This window comes from Lissotriton vulgaris, chromosome 2_1 (genome assembly GCF_964263255.1).
Source record: "Lissotriton vulgaris chromosome 2_1, aLisVul1.2, whole genome shotgun sequence".
Taxonomy (NCBI): Eukaryota; Metazoa; Chordata; class Amphibia; order Caudata; family Salamandridae; genus Lissotriton; species Lissotriton vulgaris.
Genome location: NC_141687.1, coordinates 1483693344 through 1483720053, shown reverse-complemented (window position 1 = coordinate 1483720053; position 26710 = coordinate 1483693344). Strand labels below are relative to the sequence as shown.

Genomic DNA, 26710 nt, shown 5'->3' with positions numbered 1-26710 from the left:
AGTGCAGCTGAACAAGGAAACCTGAACGAATATGAAATAGCTATTCTTCAACTTGATCAGCACTATTTACCAAGACTTAGCACGATAATGGAGAGATATCATTTTGGTTTAAGGAAGCAAAAGAAGGATGAAACTGTCGAATACGTTTCAGTCTTAAGAGAGTTGGCCTCTTCGTGCAATTTTGGACAAACTTTAGATGAGAGAATTAGAGACCAATTTGTTTTGAGATGTGCGCATGACAACATAAGAAAAGAACTCTGGTTAAAAGATGAACCACCTCTCGAGGAAGTTTTAGTTATTGCAAAGCAAATAGAACATATGACTAAATGTGTGGAAGAATTGAAAGGAGAAAAAGAGACGACTTCTAGTGCGGAAACGAAAAGTGAATCTAAGGTGGAAGAAATTGTTTGTCAAGTAAAGAAACAAAGTAATGTTAATGTTGAGAAGCAAAATTCAATGCCTTATGTCTAATGCAGGTTCTGGGAATAGATTTTCTTGTTTCAGGTGTGGACAGTTTAGTCATTTAGCTAATTCATCTAGTTGCCCTGCGCTAAAAACTTTGTGTAATACTTGTGGTAGAAAGGGGCATTTTTCTAAATTCTGTAGGACTAAAATGTTTAAAGGTGAGAGTTCAACTAAAAAATGGTCTCAACCACAAGTGAAAACTGTGACTTTTTAGGTCAATTGTAAAGACATAGATCATCCCTCTCATTTTGTTTCTGTTGAGAATGTGATAATCAATTTAAAATTTGATTCCTGTTCGCATATTACGATTATTGATGAGGAAATGTTTTTAAGGAATTTTAAGAGTAAAGTTAAGTTATTCAGAAGTGATGTTGTTCCTCTCGGTTATGGGGATAAACCCATCAAAATGTTGGGTTACTTCATGACGAAAGTTGAATTGGGTAGTCGTATGACTGTTGGGCAAATTTACGTGGCAAAGAAAGGTGATGCTTTGTTGAGTTGGTTACATCAGCGAGATCTTGGTGTTCAACTCAATCCTAATGCATCGCCTCAAGTTATAGTCCAGGAGATATGTGACATGTCCATGTTTTCAGAGAAATTTCCAAATGTTTTTAAGGAAAGTTTAGGATGTTTGAAGGGGTACAAACATCATATTAAATTAAAGGAGCATGCTGTTCCTGTGGTAGCAAAGGTAAGAAGAATTCCATTATCTCAACCAGCTAGTGTTCAGAAAGAAATTGAAAGACTTGTTAGGAATGAAATTATTGAATCAGTTGAGGCCACGGAATGGTTGGCTCCAGTGGTCATCGCAAAAAAACCGAATAATGAAATTCGTTTATGTATTGATTTACGTGCTTTAAATAAGGAGGTGGTTGTAGACCGATTTCCCCTTCCTAACATCGATGAGATGGTTGGCACACTAGAGGGTGCAAAATATTTTACCACATTAGATTTGGCTTCCGTCTATCACCAGGTGGAGTTAGATGAAGTCTCAGGATTTGACTGCCTTTATTACACGTATGGGTACGTTCAAATTCAGGAGGATGCCTTTTGGTCTCTTATCGGCAGCCTCTGTATTTCAATGTATTATGTCCAGGATTCTGAAAAGTCTTAAGGGAGTGAAATGCTACCAGGATGATCTATTGATCTATGGCAAGAACATTCAGGAGCATAATTCTCGTGTGTGTGCTGTTTTGGAACGTTTGAGTGGCGCAGGCATGTCTTTAAAAAAATAAAAATTTAATTTTGGACTAGAAGAAGTAAATTATCTGGGACATCGTACTACGTTCCAAGGTGTGTTTCGAAAAAAATAATTAGTTGATTGTATTGACAAAGTTAAAGAGCCTGTTAACAAGGATGAATTACTTTCATTTCTTGGTATGGTGGAATTTTATGGGAAGTTCATAACGAACTTTGCAGAAAAGTCATACAATCTAAGGAAATTGACAGCAAAAAAGTCATGTTTGAGTGGTCGAGTGACTGCAAGCAAGAGTTTGAGTGTATAAAGAATGAATTAAAAAAAGCTCCTTCTCTTCATGCTTTTGTTCCTGGTCTTCCTACTTATATGTTTACTGATGTGAGTGAAAAGGGACTTGGTTCTGTTCTTGTTCAAAAGAAGGATGGGAAAAAAAGTTTTGATTTGTTGTTTTTCCAGATGTCTCAGAGGGTCAGAATTAAATTATTCTGTAATTGAAAGAGAGTCTTTGGCGATTTATTGGGCACTGAGAAAGTTCAAAAATGTGATTTGGGGTACTAAGGTTCTGGAGTTTTCTGATCATAAGCCTTTGAAAGAGATGTTCTTAAAAAAAGGTCTGGATTCTATTTCTTCAAGAATTAGGAGATGGATTATTTCCTTGCAGGAGTTTCACTTTGAAGTACAATATATTCCAGGGGTAGCAAACAAATCTGCTGATTGCTGGTCAAGATTAGTTTACACTGAGTGTTGTGATGAAGCTTTATATGATACGGAGGAGGTTATTAATGTCTGTGAGGTTACTGAGGGTGCTGTGGAAGAATGTGAATGGAAAAGTGAATTGGAGAAGGATGATGAGATGATTTCTGATATAAATTCTTTGAAGGGAAATATGCGTTTGACAAAACCTTAGTCTCTTGTGGCTGATGAGCTCTCTATTACAGATGGTATGCTGACTCGAGGTACTAAGTTGGTTCCTCCTTTGGGTATTCGTAAAAAACTGTTGACACATGTTCATAATGGTCATTTGGGTATTGTAAAAACCAAGGAAGTGATGCGTTTGCAGTTTTGGTGGCCTAGTATGGATTTAGAAGTAGAGAGATTAGTCAGGGATTGTGTTGAATGTGATAAAATTCTAAAGACTAGGCAGATGCCTATGGTGTGTAGAGAGTTGCCCAGTCATCCTTGGGATGAAGTTGCTATTGACATTTTAGGTCCACTTAGTGGTGTATCAGATACCCCGTATTTGATAGTTCTTATTGATTTGTACTCAAGAGTTATTGAAGTGACTGCGGTTAGAGACATTACCTCAAACTCTGTTATTAAGTTTTTGGAAGGAATTTTTAAAAGGGAGAGTTTTCCCAATAGTTTATTGTCCGATAATGGTCCTCAGTTTTGTTCTAGTTAGTTTTCTGATTATTTAAAAAAAATTGGAGTTGTACACGAGATGTTCTTTAAATCATCCTGAGACCAATGGAGCTGTGGAGAGGGTGAACAAGACACTTAAGGAGTCTATACAATTGGCTAGGTCTAATGGTTTGAACTGGATTGTAGCTCTTCAAGATAGGATAAATGCCTATCGTTGTTCTCCTCATGCCTCTACTGGGAGGTCTCCTTTTGAGTTCAAGGGTAGAATACCCAATACCTTGTGGTGTCCTGGTTGGATGAAACTGAATGAAGGTTTGGTTGATAATAGCATAGGAGAATTGAGATAAAGGGAGTTGAATAAACAGTTGTTGTGGAAAAATTACTTTGATAAAAAGAAGTGTGTACAATTTTTAAAGAGATTAAAGTTGGTGATCTTGTTAAAATAAAAGCACCTGTTGGATGTAAATCGTGGTCTAGGTATACAAATGTCAGGCCAGTCATAAAGGTTTTAAGGAATGCCATAAAAACACAGGATGGGAGAATCTGGAAGAAGAGTCGTGTTTCTGATATTTCTAATGAAAATGGTTCGTTTAATGCCATCAATTTCTCTGCAGGTGACTCATCTACATCTTTCAATGCCTGTAAGAGGAGCATGAGATTACGTAGTGCTCCAATGTACATGAAGGATTATGTATGATCTTTTCTTTGTTTTTCACTTTTCTATTTTTCATTTTTGTTGGGAAGGAAGATGTGTGATGTTGTGCTTCACCTGTTATTTCTACTCTTGTTTCTTTAATTTGTGGAATACTTGGGTCATATGATTCCATTCTGTATTCTGGAATGTTTAGTCTTATTTGAGTCAGTTGACTCTGAGCGTTTGTGGCTGAGGTTTAATAAAACCTACGCTGAAATCTACATGTTTCCAGTTTGATTATTTCTACGAAAGAAGACAACACAACAGGCACATCTGTGAATGCCCACTGTATCATCATTGGCTCGGTCCTCTATAGGGTGTTAATTTACCTTTCGATAGACACCTTTCAAAATGATGGGAACCTGGATGTGCTCATTACAACTGTTTCATTGGGTGCACAGATGGTCAGTTTCTTGGAACCATCCTCTTGCCCGTGTAGAGGAAATGAAAAAAATGCAAACATCTCATTGCCCTGACCAGCACTTCCTTTGATGAGGAGATTCATGATTGGATGACTGGAGAACAACGTGAGAATGGAGGTGCCAAGCTGAGCAAACGCCTTTCAAAAAGTTCAGCTCAATTTTTGCTTCAAGAGTCCTCGAGAACCTGGTTTCGAGCCAGAACAGTGGTACACCCACCTCTAGGTTGGAAGTGTTTCCACAAGGGAGTATGAAAGTACAAGGAAAGGCAGAAACTGTTAAGGAAAGCTGTAGGACACGAAAATAATTTTAAGGTGGGAAGATGGTGTTGAGAAAGTAATGTAAGAGGTGGGACAGAAATTAGGGATTCCCTAGAAGGGGCGATCAGGAGGAGTTAAAATAGAGGAAATGTGGTGGGCAGATTTTAAGTGCTAGGAGTCAGGAACATTGGTCTGACTAGGGGAGTAGAGGTAAGGGGACCGAGAGAAGGGAAGGAGTGACAGGAGGATAGCATTACAAACCAGACAAGCCCGCCCTAAATGTTCCTGAGAAGGGCTCTCCCTCCATGCCCAGGAAATATTTTGAAAAATTGGTGACATGATGTATCATTCAAAAACGTAAATTTCACAAACCGCTCTGAATGGTGGCTTGTGTATTTTCAATATTCAAGGATCATTTTTTCTTCTGCAGCAACAAGCTATATTTTACACAATACAAAGCCTCGCACCCAGTAGAAACCGAAAATACACAGCCAGTAAGTGTACAACATGAATGAAGCAGTGACTATTAACTTGTGCGACTTACTGAAAACACGTCAATTATGATGCATATCACAACTTAAGTGACACAATTTCAAGTACTGTGAAAAGAGATGGAATTCAAATTGTTGTCCTTGTACTACTTAATCAGTACTCCGAGCCCTAACCCTATCAGGAGTAGTAGCAGTGCAGGAGAGGCGAAGCAGAGAGCAGCCAGAGGAGCTTGAAGCCTGTGCGGAGCCTAAGTGGAGCAGTAGTAGCAGCAGTAGCTGGGTCCCGGCACCCGGGACCCAGCATTTAGTGCAGCAGCAGTGGCTGAAGGAAGAGGAGGCAGGCAGGCGGTGTGAGGAGAGAGAGCGGCTCGCCTGCTCGCAGCGCTACGCCCACGGCCCGCCTCACACTGCAGACAGCCATAGCCGGCAGCCAGTGAGCTGGAAAGCAGGGGAACAGAGAGCGGAGCGTGAAGAAGCGGGAACTCACCTCGGCATCTGTAACCCGCACACCTGCAAGTGAGTGCAAGCGAGCGCAGCCGCAGCGTGGACCGCCGAGCCGCGCTGACTACCCTGTGTGGCTCAATAGGCTTTAGCGGTGCGCTGGTCTGCGCACCGTCCCTACTGCACTCCTGCGGCCAGAGAGGAGGTGGAGGCGAGCAGTGAGCTAGAGAAGCTCAGCAGAGTGCAGTGAGCCGGCAGCTCACCTCCGCCTAGCTACCTACTGTCACTACTCATTACTCACTGCGCCTCCAAACGATATCAGCACAGCTAACTGCCAAACTCAACGAAATAACTAAAGCCGGGACAAAGAAGCAGTCCGGCATAAACAACAACGTAAACAATAAGGAAAAAGTAACAAGAGCCTGGTAACACCCCCTCCAGCGGGGGAAGCAGTGCAAAAGCAGAAGCGCAAAGCCAGATAAAGCCTAGACAAAGCTAAACCTCATAGCAGCAGGAACCGTGCTATATGCCTGGCACTGGGGGGGCAGCACTGTCTCGAGGGCCGTAACAGCCAAGCCCAGGCTGCTGTGTTTGGTCTGGTTGGGAAGGCCTCTGCGCAGAGGACACCAGGAGCAAACATTGGGGCTAAAACCGTCCTAGCCAGCAATAGTTACAGCAGAGGGGGCAGCATAACAGCGCCAGGAGCTGGGCTCAGCGTCCACCAACCCCACAAGTTCAGTGCTACGGTCTGTAACCACTGCACTTCCAACCTGCCGTTGCATGTTATGAGGTCTGGCCGAATACAGGAGATCAGTCGCCCTAAGACCTTAGGGTGGAAAAGAAAGGGAAAAGCATGCCCCTCCAATCCCCAGAACAGCGAGGAACTTGCTCTGATTTTGACAGACCGCGACCCAATTGTAGGGGGGTCGCCGAGAGAGAAACTTAAAGCATCTCTAGTTCAACCAAAAATCTTCACAAAATTCAACCTCTTAAAAGACAATAGAGCCGCCTTGTACTCTAGTAACGCCTCTGTGAAAGGTCTTCAGTCCCCCCTGTTACCAAACCAAGTACCGGTTTTGGCACCACTACTAGGATACTAGCAGTATCTCAGTGGATGTCTTCCAACTTTCTTCAGTGCAATGTTCGTAAGACTGAGGTGATGCTTTTCGGTGAGGCTAATATTTAGTGGTCCCCTGATTGGTGGCCACTGGACCTTGGTCCAGTTCCCGAACCAAAACAAATAATCAAGAACCTTGGGGTACGTTTGGAGCCAGAACTGACTATGAAACAACATGGAAACACCACAGTGGGATCCTGCTTTCATGTGATAGGCCTCCTCCGTAGGATATTCCCGTTCCTTCCGGACTCCATTAGAAGAACTTTGGTTCAGGCTCTAGTGATCAGCCGACTTGATTATTGTAATGGTCTTCTGGTATCTGCTAATGAAGAGGTACTAGACCGACTGCAAGTGGTGCAAAACCCAGCAGCCAGGCTAGTGCTCAATGCCCCCCCAGATCTCCTTCTAAACCTCTGTTGGATAAACTTCATTGGCTTTCCATACGCCAAAGAGTTAATTTTAAGACCTACTGCATTATACATAAAGGTTTACATGATCTGGGACCTGCCTATTTGGCTAATAAATTTGTTCCATATGTCCCCACACGCACACTCAGGTCAAGTGAACAACTGCTGCTGAGGGTACCCAAGATCAGCAGGACCAGACTGGGTGGTAAAGCTCTATCGGTGGTGGGCCCTATCTTATGGAACAGTCTTCCCCTCCAACTGAGACAGTGTTCCGACCATCTCTCCTTTAGAAAGCAGCTGAAAACCCTCATGTTTAAGCAAAATTAGCTGAGTTACGACTTTTAAGGCTCAACTGATCTATACGTCCTGGTGCGATACCATTGTCATGGTCCTTATTTATGCTTGTTTGCTGTCTCTGAGCGCGGAGATACTCCTTTGGGAGTCTATCCTAGCGCTATATAAACCAGCAAATAAATAAATAGGGCAGACAATCCAGTCAATGCCTCAAACCCAGCGGAAACAGCAATTTACAGCACAAGTTCATAATCAAGCCACGACAAAAAAACGTGGAGATTTTTAAAATTCCTTTAACAACATCTTCACCTACATGCATAACCACATCACCAAAAACGGAAGGCATAAACGAAGGCCTACAAAACAAAACAATACAGGGAAATCCCCAGTACAACATAACAGGATCCCCTACAACCAGTCCTTCAGCTAGCCCCACGGTGCAGCATAAGGCACAGACCACACAGCTCACAGGAGATTTGATATCCTCTGGACCAACCCAATTTCACCCTACTGCAACAACAGGGCCATTCGGATCTCCGAAAACTCAGAAATCTCCAAAAGCAGAAGCGAAGAAATTAATAATAGCAACTAGCTCAATAAGGGCAATAACTCCAGTCACAACATCAGGAACCCCTTTCAATGCGCAGCCACTAAAATTCCCAAAAGGCGGAGGCCAGTCATCAAATGAAAAAGGGCCAACTGGAGAAAGCAGCCCGGTTCAGCTACACTCAGCCCAGAAAATAAGCTGACCAAACAGCACTCTCCTCAGGTTCCCGAAAGTTCTGTCGCCGGTTCCCAGGATTCACATATATCCAACGGTGAAATGACAGATACTCCTAGGTGTGAGTTTAGTTCCAGCAGCCGAGCGAGCCTTAAGTCGACACCCCTGTCAGCCAATTTAAAATTTCCAACGCAGGAGGAAGGCAGGGCTGTATTATCCTATTCAGGAACACAGGAATGGGAGGACATGCTGGCAGCATACTCCCCAGACCAACAGCTGGGTCCTTTCACGGAGAAGATGAATCACCTGCTCTCTCCTGACACTCAGTCCTCGTGGCAAAAGAGGGAAGTGGGCTCAAAGGAACGGGCGGGGGGAACCCAAAACCGCCAGATGGAAGCGCATGGGCTTCCCTCTTAAAGACCATGCATTTGTCAGTAGAGGCGCTACAATATCAATCAGATAAGATGGACATACAGCTCTCACTACTAACACTCTGGCAGTGTTTAGTTCAGGGATCGATGAAAAACCGGGGGAACTTAACTCATTAATAAGAAGGGCGCAAACAGAGAACTACCTCCAATGCGGGTGCAGCCAGATCGTGGATAAGCTGGCAACCCGGCAATGCTTTCCACTGCGCTCAACGAGCTGAAGAAAAAAACAACCAGCGCCGCTAGTGGTAGCTGTCCCACCGACGACTTCTCCGCACTTCCGACAACAGCTCAAAGCAGTTCTGCGAGATCATTAAAACCGATCTACATCAAAGCGTGCGCATCGTGGGCAACACCGGGGACCTTTCAAGGACAGCTTTGGATACACCAGTAGTGATAAAAACTAATGTAAAACAACGCCACCAGCTGAAAAGAAAAGGTCGTAATCAGAAATTACTCCCTCTTAAACAAGCAGCGACTTATTCAATTTTCACTAAACGGAGCTCAAACCCAATAAAAGCTTTAAAAGGGGGCGATATGCAAGAAAAATCGGCTCAAGACATAGCAGCATTCTACATCCCTGAAAGACCTCTAGTAGGAACAGAGGAATGGTCATCGAAGCAAGCTGAGATAGTTCCAGGATCGGAAAGAGATAAAGCCTTCAACAGGCATTTTTGTATAATACATAAAAACATAAATGGACAAGGCCCTACCTACCTGCAACAGAAATTCATTCCCTACATCCCGTCTAGGCCACTTAGATCCAGCACAAGCCATCAACTGGTGGTTCCTCGTGTCAAGAAGACCAGACACGGAGGCAGAGCACTGTCCGTAGCAGGACCCAATCTATGGAATCGACTCCCCTTAAATCTCAGACTCTGCACCTCTCACATACAGTTTAGAAAACTCCTCAAAACTGTTTTATTTAAAAATGAGATCTAATCCGTATTAGGGTTCCTTTCTGTATTTGTTGACTGGCCCAAAAGCGCAGAGATACTCCTGATGGAGTCGATTCCAGCGCTATATAAGCTTGTAAATAAATAAATAAATAAACAGTACTGGTCTGGATCCCGTTCTACAAACCACCAGTTCTAACTTAATCATCCATGTTGGGTTAGCCAACCAGCATAAAATCACGGCCCTGATAAAGGAACCAAACCAGGAGCATACCCGTCAGGAGACCGGGCAATCTCACATTGTCTACCAAGCCGGAAACTTCGAACCGGCAAAAAGAATGACCTGTACAACTCAGACAGTGGCATCCCCTATAGCGGGGAACCAAGCTAAGACAATCCTGGACCAACCGTCTCAGGCCTCTCTTTCTTGGCAAGAACAGAACCGATCAGGAATCTCAACTTCAACAACAAATATGGAAAAAGATTCCAATTTCTCTCGTGCATTTGTGCAACAAGACCAGAATGTGCCTCGGCGGTTAACCCAGCAAAACCCCACTGCTTAATCGACTGGGCATCTCAAAAGCACGGCCTATCCCCCAAATCTTCTGATACTGAAATACATTCTGCTCAAACCAGAGTATATCACAAAAGGACGCCAGGATGTGTTGAACCGAGGCAACGTTTTAAAATTGCTTCGGGCCATACCCACCCTGGCAGACCGGAATACTACATATTTACTAGCAATTGAGTTTCTCACGTCAGACAACCCAGTGAAGCCAGAGATAACAAGGGCACTGTGGAAATCAGATGCAACTGCGCAAAGAGTATTAAAGGAGCATCTCACCTTTTTAAAGGTTGGGGCATCCAAATCGGCCCCTACCAACCTCCAGCTTATCCAGCACCGCTATTAAACCCGAGCCCAAGGCCAGGCACCAAAGAATGCTTAAGACCATCCACCTCAGTATTAAGAGGTGCTCTCGGCCACTCAGAGCAGAGAAGGGCTTTTAATCAAACCATACCTCTATTACAGGGCTCAAATTCCACTCGACCGCTCGCATTGTCGAGTTAAATTTAACAAGGTCGAGCTGTTTTTAGGTCCTACTCTCCCTTTCTGGCGAGTAGGAAAACAAACCAACTTTTGTCCTCTGTCTGTGAAAACGGACTAAATGTGACAAGATAAGATTTAAAGGAATTTTTATTGCTCACAAAGTTAATGAGCAATAAAGATGCCTTTAAATCTTATCTTGTCACATTTGTTCCGCTTTCAGAGACGGAGGTCAAGTAGGTTGCAGTTAGGTCGAGGACATTTTTTAAGGTATTAGTTCTGCAGGACTAGTACCATTTTTTTGGATTTTTCGAGCCCTGTCTAAGGGCTGAACTGTCATGCGGACGCAACTCCTGGTTCGCCAACCAATGTACAAGAACAATAACCATTGCAACAGCAACCCAATGACTTAATAATCACACAGACCATGGCAACCGTAGGCAAAAAGAACCAGTGATGCGTCTCTGCTCATGGAATGTAAATGGCTTAGCGTCAAACTCAAGACCCCGACTTTCTGCAATATCTTAATAACTTTGATATCCTCATGCTACAGGAAACATGGCTCATACATGGGTTCCTCTGCTTTGCTCGCCCGGCCGTTAAGGGTAGCAAAACGGGCCATGCCTCAGGAGGGCTGACAACCTATATCTCAACATCCATATCCACAGCAGGGATAACTGGACCGGAAACAAATGTAGCTTCAACAGTCAAACTCACTCTTACCTGGGCAGAAGCACAAAACGAAGCAACCCTGTTCAACGTATCCATCCACCCAAAACGAACTGCAATTGATTCTGTAAAATTAACAGAACAAATAACTTCTCACGTAGGCTGCACCGAAGTACCAAATCTCGTACTTTTGGGTGAATTTATACCTAATGGGATCATCCAAAGCAAAAGGAAGTCTGCCTCCAATCGTTCTATTACAATTTACCAACACAAGGAACCTTTATGCACGGGAGGCCAAACAAGGTATATTGATTCCTGCTGGAAGAATTATAACATGTAAACCTGAGGGCCCTCAATGGAAGAACAGAAGGAGATATCCCAGTGGCAAGTTATCACACGGAACTAACAAGCTCGCTTTTAGATTACACGTTTGTCAGCCTTAAGCTGTTTCAATATGTGATAGGGTTCAAAATGGGCGACAGGGGATAGCAGCCACCGTCCACAAGAGACCATGCTAGCGGCAATGGCTGCGACCAGCATTCATCCTGCTCTAAAACTAGGCTCAAGCTTTACATCGAACTACAGGAGCATCAAGTTTACTGTAGAAAGTATAAAGTCCCTAACAGACACGGCAATCGACCTTCTATATGCTCAACGGCTCGGAAAGAACCTGATACAAACTTGGGGACGTTTCACAACCAACCTCCGCAACCTAAAGGCAACAGACATAAAAAAAGGAGTTCTTCGGCACAAACACAAGAGAAAAAGTTAACAAAGGTTCAAAGAGCACAAATAAAAGGTCTTAAGAGATCGATAAACAGCTCCATAAGATCTCTACGCCATGCATCAAGGAACACATCGCTCCTTTTTAACCCTGCGGCAACAGAGCACTCAACTGATGAGGTTGAAATGGCACCTCAATAATAACAACGAACCGGACCGCTGGGCAGAACTCTTGCACAACATTAAGCACAACGCCAGTGATCATTTCTGGAAAACAGTAAACTCCATCATACATCCACATCGCGGCGGACTGACTTCATTTATATTAGAGGATTGCTGGGCAAGCTACTTAAACTCCCATTTCAACAGCCAAAGAAACATTCAGCACATACCGGAACACAGCAGTGCAGCCAAGGATGAGCACAATACCATCAAAGGGAGAAGGGAAAGTGGCAACAACCATCTCTCTGAAAGCTCTGCCGCTGAATCCGCTCAAGAGCAACTGATACACTCAACTCTTCCTGCTCAATCTATCACAAGGAGGAAAGCTTACTTGCCACTAAGCATTTGACGATCAGGAAACCGATTAGAAAGGGAAGAAAGGAGGGACCGCCGGCAGTGTTTAAAGAAAAGCGGGAAGACTGGGCAGAAATACTCCATCCACTCTTTCAGGAAGTAAGACAACTGGGTATAATTCCAGAATCATGGAAAGGTTCAACGATCATTCTTCTCCATAAAAGCGGTAGGAAGGTCTCGCCAGCAAATTGCCGGTTAGTAGCTCTGATCGATAAAGAGGCCAAATATTTTGCGCGAACACTGCTGGAGAAATTGTCAATCTGGGCAGAAAATAACTAAATAATCCCGCTAAATCAGACAGGATTCCGAAAAAACTCGGGTACGATATCTAACATCAAGGCAATTTCATTGATAATGGACACGACAAAAATGAGGAAAACGCAGCTGCATGTCTGTTTCATTGACTTCAGCGCCGCGTTTGATAACGTGGAGAGTTCTAAACTGTGGTCCAAGTTAGCCACTTGGGGCATCCCAAACTACTTAATCAACTACGTGGATCAGTGTGCCAGAAAATATAGTATGCTTACAATTGCTCTTTTATTGTATGGTTCTGTTTATCTGTATTTTAGGGTGTTTTTTCCATTCTATAGCGGAGATCTGCAACAGTTTGTGCTTCTGCCAGTAATATTAAGGTGGTACTCACATGGTTCATATTGCTGCTAACTGAAAGATAATTTATGTGCAAGCTTAAGATCAGTCCCTGTGAAATACAATGTAGTCCGGTTTGTTAGTTTCTACATGCTAATATTTTATTTTCACCACTAGGTACATAATTAAATGTCAGTATCACAGTGCTCCACTTTAGTACACATCGCCGTGCAAGCTTCACAATTGTGACTGTTGGATGGATGTAGCCAATGCACTATCTTTATGCCAATTAACAATGCGAGGCACACGTCTTCATTCCATTGTTAAAATTTCTAGATGTTCCTTGTGCCACCCAGCTATGTACTCCTTTCAGAATACATTTGTTTTTATTGTTTAGTCTGGCTCCTTGTCAGCAGGAGGTATTGGGTGCCTGAGAAATTTAAGGGTTATATTGCCAGACTTTATAGTTTTGTTGAGGGTCGTGATAAACCAGCTAGGGGTTAGTTACAGCAATCAAATTTGTTTATATTCTGGTTGAACGTCTTTTCTTGTTTGAAAGAGGGGTGATATGGATTTTTCTTGTGTTTCTCATATGGAACCTAGCCACAGTAGCTGTAGTAAACATGAATGGCTCCAACTGCAAGTTACGATTGAAATGTATGGTGGGTTAGGTTTCCATCTCAGGGGGTGAATGCAGACACCTAGTCGGTGAAGTTGCCTGCAGGTAAAAACCAATGGCATGGCATGATAGTGGAGCTAACAAAATTAATTATTTACATTTTCAGAAGAGTTCAGCATGAGAAAGCTGTGAGTGACTCAGTGTTGTATTGACTTTGGACAGTCAGAAATTCATGACTGGGAGTGCTGTGTGAAACATAAACATGTGCACACCAGCCACTTAAAAAATGGTAACTAGCAGAAAGATCAGTGTTTCCATGTGTCATTGTAAAGGGGTTATAAGCAGGTTGTAAATGAAAACACAGTAGCAGTGGTTACAATGATGGGGTATGTACAGTGATAATGTGAAATGTTTGTCGTCCGCAGCGGTTCTTACCCGTTTCACTGCTGTGCACCCCCACTGAATCATAACTGGAATCCAGGGACAATCACTGAGTAGATATTAAAAGCGGACCCCATAGCCTAAGAAATGTATGATTTGAATCTCAAAATAATACACGCAAAATAAAGTATACATTAGCAAATGTATTTAAATATTTTGTTTAATTCACAATCCAATATAGAAAACTTTTCAATTTCTCTTCTTTATTTGTGTATACTTTATTCATTTTTATTTATTTATTTTAAACCTATTTAATTTTGTGAAAGTCGTGGACCCTGAGTAGGCCACCCAGACCACCCAGGAGTACTCAGACCACAAGTTAAGATTCACTGATCTACAGTATAGCAAGTGTTAAAAGCAGTTTTCGATTGGTGGTGTCAAATGCTGCATAGAGGTAGATGGGTGGTTATGACTTTTGACGTGATATAAGTGAGAGTGCCGTTTCTGTGTGTTAATGTTATCTGAAACCTGATTGAAACGGCTTAATTGTTGGAGAGGCATCATCTGAGCAGATTTAACACAAAGAATTACAGCGTTTTTTGAGAAAACAAGGGGTGGAAGAGTCAGTTTAATTGTACACAGATGAATGGTTGACAGTTTTCTGAGGAGTACTTAGTGGTGAGGTCAAATGGAGAGACTGGCAGGATTGGTTTATGATTATGCAGATAAGGAGAAAAGGGGTTAATTGAGAAAAAGTAGATGAACAGATCTTTGAAATCTGACAATCTTGTGGCCTCTGGAGCTATATTGGGTGTTTTAATGGTCTGCCGGTCCTCTTCAAATCAGTTGCCGCCTCCTATTTCCAGGAATAACAAATGTGGTAGTTCATACAAAAATGAATGATGTTGATACATAATTGTACACACAATAGAAGCTACCCTGAAATATTGGTCACTTCTATCTCAAGGCATGGCGGCGAAGGGGGTGTGTGAAGCTCGGAGTCAGCTGAAGAGCCAGGTCTTGAGGCTCTTCCTAAAGGTGTGCAGCATGGGGTAATGTCTGATGTTGACCTGGAGCTCCTTCCTGGCCTTTGCCGCAACGTAGGAGAAGGCTTTTCCACACGCTCTGGTTCTGCAAATGCGTGGTGTTTCTGCTGGGGCGAGGTTGGAGGAGCGGATGCTTCTCTTTGGTACGTGGAAGGCAACTCTTTCTTTAAGGTATTTGGGTCTGGTGTTGTGGATGGATTTGTAGGCGTGGGTGAGTAGCTTGAAGATTATTCTCTTCTCGATGGGGGGCCAGTTGATGTCTCTCAGGTGTTGGGTGATGTGATCATGTCGTTTGACGCCAAGCACGAGTCTGGCCCAAGTGTTCTGGAGTTTACGCAGCAGGGTTTTGTTTAATGTAGCGTAGAGGGCGTTTCCGTAGTCCAGTCTGCTTGTTATGAGTGCATGGGTGACTGTATTTCTAGATTCAGTGGGCTTCATTTGAAGGTCTTGCGATGGATACAGATGGTGTTGAAGCAGGTGGAGGTGACTGCTTTGATCTTGCGGGTCATGGTGAGGGAGGAGTAGAGTATGATTGTGAGGTTCCGGGCTCGGCCTGTTGGGGTGGGGGTGGGCCACAAGGTGTTGTCCCAAGCTGAGGGGGTGAGTCCGAGGACAAGGACTTTAGTCTTTTCCGAGTAGAGCTTCATACAGCTGCTGCTCATTCAGGATGCAACATCTTTCATTCCTTCCTGGAAGCTGAGTCCGGTGGTGTCGGGTTCCTTCGTGAGGGAGAGGATGAGCTGGGTGTCGTCGGCGTAGGATACTATGCTGAGTCCATGCTGTCTGATGATGGCGGCGAGAGGGGCCATGTAGATGTTGAAGAGCGTGGTACTCCGCAAATTATCACAGTGGGTTCGGAGCGGAAGGGTGGGAGTTTGATCCTTTGGGTTCTGCCGGCGAGGAAGGAGCGGAGCAAGTCTAGTGCGGTTCCTTGTATGCTGGCGTCTCAGTAAGCTCTAAGATAGATTGCTGGGCATCAAAAAAAAGTTACGGACTGTCCTCGCACACCACCACGTGTCCTGCTTCATCATAGGCAGTCCTTGCTCTCAAGAAACTAGGTTTGATAGTGTGCCTACATGTGGAGACAGGGAGGCACTTCTAATAATCTAAGTGGGGGCCCATGCAATAGTGAATGTCTGTGTGTGTGTGTGTGTGTGGGTGCAAATGCAATAGCAATAGGTCTCACATTTGCGAGAGATTAAGCTATTGGCATTGTAAATGACAATGCCATTTATTTATCTGTTTTCAAAACCAACACATAAATAAAAATGTTGTCATTTACAATGCCAATAGCTTATACATCTCCTGTTGGCCATTGTACTATCTGTGATGTTGTACTCTTCTGACATTAGTTAGTAAGTAAGTACAACGTGGGTTTTGAAGCAGATGGCATGTAAGACTACCTGGTCTCTACATAGAGTGCCTTGATGCGGACACGCTGTTCTGACTGCCTGTAACAGTACAGGTTGCCAGCTAGAGGAAAATTATTGTACATACATGTGCACCCTTAGCAATGGAGAACGTGATTAGCAATATTCTTAATTAAAAGGATGTAAAGCTTAGCGGGCCTGCTGGGATTCTTACACAGTTTAGACTACTCAAGATCGTTGTGGTAGATGCAGTAGCCCCCGAGTTATCTTACTAAGATGTGATGTGTTCATGTGCATGCCTCCTCTATTTTGGTAGAAATAATACAGCACATAGGATTTTCTTTTACCACCATTTCAAGATAAACCTCCCACAAGTGTTGGAAAACTGGCACATTTAGTTCCACGTCTGTGTTCTAAAATCTCTAATGCATATGCTCCAGTTGTTGGCTGGCAAGCAAATCACTGTTCTCTTTAAGCCGACTGACTCAGGCGACTGACTCCAGGGTCTATTAAATAGTCCCCCGGGGCTGCAGCATTTTGGTATTCAAGAAGCGGCCGCAGACACTTGTGCGTCCCGTTCTGTAATACCGATAGCGCACGTAAAGCCAGTGCTATCTGCAGACTGTGTTCCCTCATTTGCATTGGGGCGTGTCCCATGAGGGAGTCACTTTGCCTCTGCTCCCACTCCATATTACAGACCTGTGCGCAGAGGTAAAGAAGCTGTCTGGGGCCACACAGTCAGTGCGCCACTTAAATGATGGCACACGGTTAGTTCGCCCCTTGATGGCAGCCCTCTGTTGGGGGGAAGTGGGTCCCATGGCAACTCGAATCCCCTTTAAAAGTGCAGGCTGGGTTCCGCCTGCTCAGTGAAAACAGAGTGGCTTCAAAACAGCGGCTAGGTTTTTCACAGGAATGCTCTTCCGCCCCATGGCTGCACATTCCATGTAACAGGGTGCACTTTCCATGTTTGCGCCTGTGTTATTGTGCGCCGGGCGCAAACAGGGAAAGTGTGCCCTTTACATAATAGGTCGCCAGATTTGACTTTATTTGATAGCGTCTAACACACAGCTCAAATTAACTCGTTTCTAGGCGCAATACATCTAAAGGAAGTGCTGTGCACAAGACTGGAGAGATATCAAGTGGGTCAGAAAGTTCTTGAACGCCAATATATTGGGAAAACAGACCAGTGCAAAGCAGTGTGAGCCTTTACATTCCTGCATTCTCGGCAGTCAGTCTTTCTCCACGTATTCTCGTATGTTCCAGAGATGAGTCGGCAGGCTTTTTTATCTCCTCTCCGATAAAGTTGCACCTTACCCTTTAAACGCAAAGGTCGGGCAGAGAATATCGGCAACATTTCACCTATATTTAAAATATAATATTCTCGTTTGTTATTTTTTTCGAACAAGTGTGTTACAGTCCATTTTCCAGGCCTGTCAAAAGAACATTGGGCAAGACATGTAGCAGGAACGTCTCTACTGAATACACAAGTGGTGCACTCGAAGCATCTTTAAAGCACTAATCCATGGCAACTTCTTCCTCTACCTATCAGGCTTGATTTTAATAACGGCACATTTTTTCTTTTACATAGCACTCCGTATCGTTGTTTTGATACTTGCCAGCTGTAAATGGCAGGTGCTTCTGTTATAGAGTCCAAGTGAGTCTATCAACCTCAGTGGTGTTAAAACATGAATTGGTTTTCCAGGGTTAGAAGTCAAGATGTGCAGCTCACCCCGGATATTAAGCATTGGCAGAGCCAATAGGTCTGGCCTCTGAGAGATATTGGCTTAACAATGTTTTTTAGCCATGGTGTAAAACAGTGCGAATGCTCTGGAATGTGGCTAAATGACTTTTGAAAAAAAGCACTATGTCGCAGCCAGGGCTAATGCACTTTTGAAAAAAAAATGCATCGGCGATGAATGCATCTTTGTCCCATTTTATTTATTTTTATTATTTTCAGCTATGCTGCAGAGCAGCCATGCCGCTATACAACTTTGCTACAAATCCCTGGGAATGCATGCCGCCCATTGCACTGTTGGCTTTGTGGTGTAACTTTCTTTCTTTCTATTTGTTGGCTCTATTTGTTTTAGGCTGTTCAGCTTGTGTACGTCCTTTCCCTTACCCAAACTCTATTTTATTTAGTGTATTCTTCTACCATTCCCATAATGGTGTAAATAGCTTTAAATCTTGTTCGTCACATATGCGGCGAATTCAAAGACAGAGGTCCAATGTCAAGCTCTGTATTTCTTGAAGCTTGGTGTTTACCTTTCTTCCTTTTACTTCAAAGTGAGGGGATTTATTTGGCAATCATGCTGGTTGCAGGGCGCGGATGGGAGGGTTTAAGAAAGACGGTATGATGTTGCTTTCTCTTTGTAGCACACAACACAGTTAAAATGTATCTAACTAAACTTTGCAACTATTTCAGAATGTGTCAATTTAGAAAAGTTAAAATATAGCAAACTGTTTGGTAATTCTGAAGTGTGTTGGAAACTAATATTTTAATACGATCAAAACAGATCGATACACTAGGTGAGGACATTTATACACTTAGTTTGTCTACCTTATACTTTTAGCAGTAAAACTGTATGGTTGTGCAAATGTAATGGTCAAGTCGATTGAAGATGTGTTGTCTGTAATGGCAGTGGTAATTTGCCGGAGGTAGCGCCTAGATGCTCCATTGGAGCGATTGCTGCGCGATATAAATAAAATTTTACATTAGTGTGCTACCCAGGGCCGGACTGAGAACCAAAACTGGCCCTGGCAAAGTGTTCACTTAGTTGTTCAGGAACTAAGCTAAAGGCATCATTAACCAAAGCAAATACCATAATTCTCAATCAGTTTATTTCCAACATATACCCTAACATGTGATTTTTATACTTAATCACTCCAACAATTCTGTGTGCCTCAAATAAATTAAATATTAAAAAATTGAAATGTTGAAATGTTTCACACCACACATTCATCCAAGAGCATCATTTTCATTTGTGTAATACCAATCCTTCCATGACTGTAAACCCCCTTGAAGCACAAGCAAATACAGGTCGACCTTCTTTTCTCTTTCCATTCTACACACTGTGGGTAAAAAGCCCGTCACCACTGTTATCAACCTTTACAATAGATACATTGAGTTCTTTTGCTTTTAACATTGAAAAGCTGTGTTTAGATTCCGAGTCTACATATACTAGTCACTTTTATAGTGTTTTCAAAGCCCTCTTTGACGTGTGTGTGTGTGTGTATATTAATCTGAGACTAAGGAATGGTGACAACGTCTCAATTTTTTGACGTATATACCTCTTTGATTGCTGTAAGCTAATATGTGAGTTTGATTTCCAACCACTTTATTGGTTTCCCTATTATTCGACCTCCTCAAACATTTGCACTTGCCCATTCGAAGCGTCATAACAGCAGACCTTCGTAAGCCAGTAAATTCTTCCAAGGTGTGTGCAAAACAAGAATGTCATCTTGGAAGGTGCCAACTCGTCTGTCTATAAAAAAGAGTACCCATAAGCCTCTGAAGCATAGGCAGCTGACGCCATACAAAAAGACACGCAAGTAGTTCCTTTGGTCCGAAGGCAGAGATTTGTCAGTTTTGTCCGATACTCAGCGTGTGAATTCAGCATAGAATATATTCTAGCAACTCCTATTACTGCAAACAATTTGACTTTTTGTTAAAGGATGACAGTCAAACAAAATTGGTTTCTAAAGGCATCTCCGGTCTGCACACAAGTTTAACCCCTTGCGTGCTGATGACAGAACGGTTCCGTCATCAGCATCGGTTGAGCTGTGCTGATGACGGAACCGTTCCGTCATGACTCCGCCCGCGCAAGGCGGAGTCGGCACAGGCGGAAAATACGCCCCGCACGCAAGGGGTTAACTTGCCAGATTTTTTGCACATAGTAATAAGGGTAAGGCAGAATCTCATTTAGATCAGTAAACTGCTTCTGTTACGACTTTGCAGTGCCTTTTACCTTACTAGTTACACTCAACAGTACATGCTCAAGTTTGGGCTTTACTTCATGGTAGACTCTTCAATTTGGGTTCATGTAAGAATCCCTTCAAAATGGCCAACCTCTTTCTGAAAACACTTTTGTATTTTTCAAGGCCATGCATCCTCCACTGTTAATACCAGGTACTCCAGGAATGGGACACTTGGATCATGCATAAAGTGTCGTACCTAAGTTAAGGTAATGACCTCACTAAAAGATTTCCTTTTTGACCATACAGCTAGGTTGTGCCGATTGAGTATGGGGCGAAAATGATACATGCTCCTAAAATGCATACATTTTACTACCCACCTTGGCAGAGTTTTCTCCAGTAGAGGATGAATGTCCAATTTTAAGTACATAATATTATTCAATTAACATTTTGGTCTAATTATTTTTAAGGTAATTTGGAACAAATGAGATCGTTCTGAAGATGTTGAGTACATCCCTTGATTTGCAGGTGTTCTCTCCCTGTGTCCAGGCGATAGCTATTCTGTTCCGGTTTAGTGCTCAATTGCCCATCGTTGTTGGCAATGAACCAGCCATATAAGAATCCCTCACTGCAATCTTAACAAGCCGAAGTAAAGATTTTCTGTGTGCAGGCAAGAGGGTGGAGTCACCTTGTCTATAGTGGTAATTACATAGATTTGGGTGTATTACTATGGAATTGCCTTGCTTTGTTTGTGCCCAAGACTGAACCCAATTGATCACTTTGTGTTGTGCCACATCTATTCTGTTTTAGAGAATACAATAACTAATGGAGCAGCAGAAGATGAAGTTAAGTCTGTTGAAGAAACTGAGATTACATCACAAAATGGCAAAGAAATGGAGGCTGGTGCGCTGGAACAGAATATGGAGGACATAGATCATTCCAAAGAAATCCTGCCAAAGAAAAAAAAGAAAAAGAGAAAAGATTCATCTAATGTTGATGAAAATGGTATGTTCTTGAATTCTAGTTAGTTATTGTTCCCTTTCAATATATCTGCCCTAAATCTGCTTTTTAGCTTTCAGATAAATGTTCCTTAGAAGTGAGTTGTCCTTGGTTTGTGTGCCTGGGCACAACTTATACATGTTGCTTATAGTACATGCAAGACTGCACATCCTGCTTTATGTAAAATGAGACAAAAAAAAGATGCAGTTATCCTTCATTTCCCCGATAAACTGTGTATATGTAAAAAAAATATTGCCCAGTGACGCTTCCCCTTAGTAGTTATAGTTAGGATCATGTTTCCATAGGAGAAGCATTTTTTTTTGTTTCCTGATAACTTTGGTGTTTTCTGACGCATCTTAATAGAACTAGACTAAAAAAATAAATTATGAAAGTCTCGTGCACCTCTGCTCCTTCCTGGAAATGTTCATGGTGATAGTCAAGTGCGGGCCGAGCGGGTGAGTTCCTAAAACATGCATCTGATAATAGTGTATCAGATTATAGCACTACATTAAAAGGCATTTATTAAGTGATTGTTTTCAAACATGAATTTAAACACTCGTGTCTTTCCCTGCCAACAATACCATTAGTGAACCAAGTCCGCTGGCACATGCTTCCTCTAGATCCCCTAGGTTGCTGTTGTACATGGGACACTATTATAGCTTGTTAAATCTAACAGTAGAGCAGGTTTTGTACTACTCTAATTTTTAACTCCTGTATTTCATGGAGCTCTCATACGTGGTCATGAAAAAGCAGCAAAGTGTACTAAAACAATTACATAGGATCACTCGACTTGGTCAAATGAGAAAGCTGGGATTTATCACAGGCTATATAGTTTTACAGTGTGCAATTCAACCAGTAGACTGGTATCACTTTCCACTCTTGTTTAATGCTAAATGTAATGCTTTGTCCTTAATACTTGGTGCATGAGGTTGGTGCGTGGATGGCAGACAGAAGCTACATTAAGGCTCAGCCTGTTTGGGTTTGAGTATCCAAGAGCACCTCGAGCAGAGCCAGGCATCTGGTTTGCGCTTGACTGAAGGCCTCGGATGGCTTGCCTACACCTCTCATAATGAAAATTAATGCGACCGAAGCGTAGGAAGGATATGATTTGACTATCCTCAAACAATTTGGTGAAGCCGGAGTACCCGCACGATCGTGCAGGACTACTTGTGAAATGATTGTTGGGTTACAGTCCTGTTGTTCTCACATATTTACTATGTGTTTATTTCATTTAATTTTTCCTATATTTGTTCGGGTGGAGTAGAAAGAAACAGAGAAGTATTGTCAAGATCATTACCCAAGAGCACACAAGGGATTGCTGAGATTAATAAAAAGCAGACTTCTTGTTCCACGGTTTCGACCTTGCTCATTACACAACAACTGAGTTGTGAGGGCTTCCAATGGTGAGGCTCTGGGACCATTCTCCGCAATTAAAGGTGCTGAGAGAGCTGCCCACACTTTAAAGACCGAATTTAAGATCAGCATATTTTGGCACAGAGGTAAAGCCAGGATTAAGGTAATAGTTCAATGTCTAAAGCTTTACTACAGTCCCATGTCAAGAGGTAGAGTTTGAGTGTTTGTGTATGCCCACCTCCATGAATTGTGCACTATGCTGGTAGATCTTTGTCAAGAATTGTTTTTAGAATTCAGTACCTTAACAGAGCCTGTACCTAAGCACTTCTAATGTTTACAGGTCAGAAACTAAAGGCATAACGAGGTTGAGGCATAAGATTCTATTTCATTCCAGTTCAATAATCAAATTACTGCCATTGTACTCTTGACTCGGCAGAGGCGACTGTAGCAAGCAGAGAAGGCTTTTCCAAGAAGTGATGGAGAGAAAGCAACTCCAGTGCAGCATAACACAGTATTGTCACATCTGAGTCTTCTAGAGACTAGCAGTATGGAGTGAAACCCTCAAATAACTCCGTTACACCATGTCCACACAATGTTTATGCTTTGCTTCCCCTGCATCCACCTTGCACTCCCAACCCCTGGGCACTTACTTCTCTACTGATATTCGTGTGGCTCTCGGTCTCGCCACAGACCATACTTTTTGACACTTGGGAAACATTTTGCAGGTTCCCATGCCCTATCTAAATTTTGGTATATTCTTTGACTAAATATCTGCCATGTTTAATGTTTGTCAAATGATGGCCAGTTATTATCCACTTAACAATAGATATTAAATAGAAAACTCTGCCAAGACAAGGCTTACTGACCTAATCAGGGCTTGTTATTTTTTTATTTTATTGAAAAGTCTTATGTAGTTTCATAGAACAGCACCAAAATTAGTAAGAAATAAGTCTAACTACATGTAGATACTGGCTGCCTCTGGTATGTAATATATGTATATAGTTGTATCCCTAATTAATTGTCTTGCCACTGAAAACAAATACCTCCCTTTGACCGAGAATCTGGTTCAGTGGGCTTAGACTAGAGCTAATGCCCCAGCAAGGAGGCAGGCACAATTTGGATATTTTCTTAGGCAAAGAAAAAATAGTAACAGCCTCTTGCTCTTCTCTTGGGTTTCAAACACACACGTCAACGGGTGTGTTAATGACATAAGCTGTCCCTTCTACCCTGCTCTTGATTGCTCTGCCATTCCACATCTTCTTATGTGCGATGTTAGCCTTCTGTATTTTTTCGAAAGTCCCAGGTTTGACATTTGAAGTTCATTTTAGCTTTGTGTATCCATGGTAGGACATGGATTCTTGTGCCAAGTCCTTGCAGTTCAAATTTTGGCATTTTTTATTTTCTTTCTTGAAACTCATGAACACATGACAGATACACTGTAGTGTAAAAGTCTTTAATCACAAAGCACTACTAGATGTGTGCTCTTCTAAAGAGGGCACAGGCGATAATGGTGTTGGAAAGCATCATGGCATTTCTTACTACTTGGTTCCAAACCCCAGTACCTTAAACAAGGAGGTCACCTTGTGCAATCATCTGTATAACTTGTGTTTAGGACAGCAGCCTTCTTTAATTGTACTTCTGGGCGGCTGTTTGAAAATGTAATTTTAAAAGACTAATATTTAATTTGGTCTCTGTTCAGAAGGCTTCACTGTTGTTGCTCTTGTTATATTGTATGTGTTTTGTTATAACATCTGCTGAGTCTTTGGTCATTGTTATTGGTCTATTGTGTGCATATTAGCAGCTTAGGCTTTTCATGATAGATTTGGTCAATATTCCACCTAACCCATGTGAACTGTGTTATTCAGTATTAATAGTTTTCCCTGTGGATAGGGGTGGGAGTGGTGCAGCTTCTTTCTAGAACTAAACGCGGGTAAAACCGAGGTTGTTGAGTTTGGGACAAAAGCATCTATCTCGATCCAACTATGGTGGCCCCCTAAAGCTGGAACTTGTCCCGTGCTGGCATCCAAAGCCAAAAACATGGGTGTCCTGATAGACAAAGACCTCAGTCTTGCCTCACAGATAAATCAGGTGTCTTCAGCATGCTTTTTCACCTTGAAGGTCCTCCAGAAGAACCTACCTTTTTAACCCTTTTTCACTGAGGAAAACGGTGGTAGGAGCTTTAGTGGTGTTGAGGTTGGAGTATTGCAATGCTTTGTACTTGGGAGCTGGTGTAGCCCAGATTTCCAAACTCCAATCTTTACAAAACGCCGCAGTAAGAGTATTACTTATTCTTCCAAAGCACCATTCCACATCTGCTGGCGTAAAGCAATTTTACTGGCTTCCAGTTAAACGACGGGTGGACTTTAAGGCTTTATGTATAGTCCACAAAGCCATCCACGGAGGAGGGGCTCAGGATTTACAAGCCCTCTTTATTTGCTGCAAACCATCAGGCCGTCTTAGATCCTCAAATACTGGATTGGTGCTCTGCCCCAAGATAAACCGAGTAATGTGGGGGGGGGGGGGGGGGGGGGCGTTTTTCACACTTAGCAGCAAAATTGGGGAATTCACTTCCGGTACCACTTGGACTTCAACTAAGCAGGACACTTTTCGGGAAGCAAATAAAAACATGGCTTTTTTCTCAATACTAACCGGTCACGTTGGCACTACCCTGTACTTTATCTCAGCGCCAAGATGTCTCGGCATTAGTGCGCTTTATAAATATCAAGTCAGTCAGTCTGTTACCTTCTACCTTCCATTTTGGCAGTATCTTCTGATGTATTTGTCTTGCCAATTACATTTCAGGCACATAGAACTTGCTGTCTTTGTGGATATTTTATAAAGTTCCCAGCTTTTAGATTTTAGCTAGCTACTGAATCCCAAGGAGAAATTTGAAGCATGCCGGCTAGTCAATCTCTTTTTTTCTTCTCAACTAAGGGGTTTAATGGCTCATTGAGGGTAAACAAAGCAAACACAAGAAGTTGATGGCGGAAAGCTGAAACTTTTCAGACCCTCACCCCCAGTCACAGATCTGGCTTGAATCCATTATCGTTCTTTAGCTCACTTCACCACCCCAGTTCAGAACCAGCCATATGCAAATCAATCTTGCTCCTGTTCCTCATATGAACAGTCCAGCCGAGCTGCCAAGCCAGGTCTTCTCTGGACTGGAAACAAGAATGCTGGGACTGGTTTTGGTGTTACTCCCCTCATCAGCCAGGCTAGCTTGAATCCAGTGGCAAAGTGAGCAAGGGACCCACGTCTGGGCATACACTGCCAACTTAGGGCACACAAAGCAAGCACAAGGAGATGATGGACAGTCACAGATCTGGGTTGAATCCATCATTGTTCTTTAGCTCACTTCGCCACCCCATGTCCACGCGTCCTTGTAAGACTTTGCACAAGTGCAGACAATGCATTTATTCTTTTTGATCCTCACCCATTTTATTGCAGCTTTTGATTTCTTGTGTGCTGTTTCTGTCCTTCCTCTCAGGGCAGTCGTGCAAGGTGGTATTTAATCTCATGTTTGTGATACTATGGAAACAAAGGGTTCTTTACCTAGACAAACACTTTCAAAGGCCTTTAGACTCAAGTTTGTAGACCTGTTTTGGTGCACCAGATTGAATTTGACTACTGTGTGCTAGTGGTTACAACTGCATGGGTATGAGTTTTCAAATTCCATTTTTATTAACCTTATGTGCACTAACCTTGTATAAAGCATTGAAGTTGGATGCATAGTTTGGTATTCTTGCCCCTTCCTAACCAAGAGCAGACATAAGCTTGACAGTGTTGAGCTTGCTTCCGGGTTCAAAAAGTTATAATTAATATTATTGCTTACGTTTTGCATTGCCTTCATCTGCACCGTTCTTATGAAGTTCCCTTTATTTGCCTTTTGCAAGTGTATATGCTTTTGCAGACCACTTGATGCTTTCACAGATCAACTACTACATCTTATTTGTTATTTGCAGGAGCTAAGAGAATAAAAATTAGCAAACCGGATGCTGCAGTTGAAGAGCATAATGCTGAAGAGGAGAATGCTGATTCTGAAGATGCCCATGAAGAGCAAGATGATGAAAATCCAAAGTTGCCCTTGGGGTTGACCGGTAAGAGCTATTCCATAAAATGTAATCTTTGATTGGTTTATGATCGAAGGATTAAAAACATGGTTTGGGTTCCTTGAAGCTTTGTTAGAATCACTTTCGTCTCATAATTCAGCGTCTGCTTCTTTAAAGGCTGCATACT

At 42.6% G+C, this 26710-nt stretch overlaps 1 protein-coding gene across 1 annotated transcript in view; it reads left to right on the top strand.

The window, feature by feature from the left end:
• DDX18 (DEAD-box helicase 18) overlaps positions 1-26710 on the top strand; it is a 111065-nt gene that overhangs the window by 5628 nt on the left and 78727 nt on the right. The window contains exons 2-3 of the mRNA XM_086957359.1: positions 20933-21127; positions 26437-26571. Coding sequence (XP_086813485.1) covers positions 20933-21127; positions 26437-26571 — 330 coding nt within the window. The remainder of the gene's footprint in view (positions 1-20932; positions 21128-26436; positions 26572-26710) is intronic.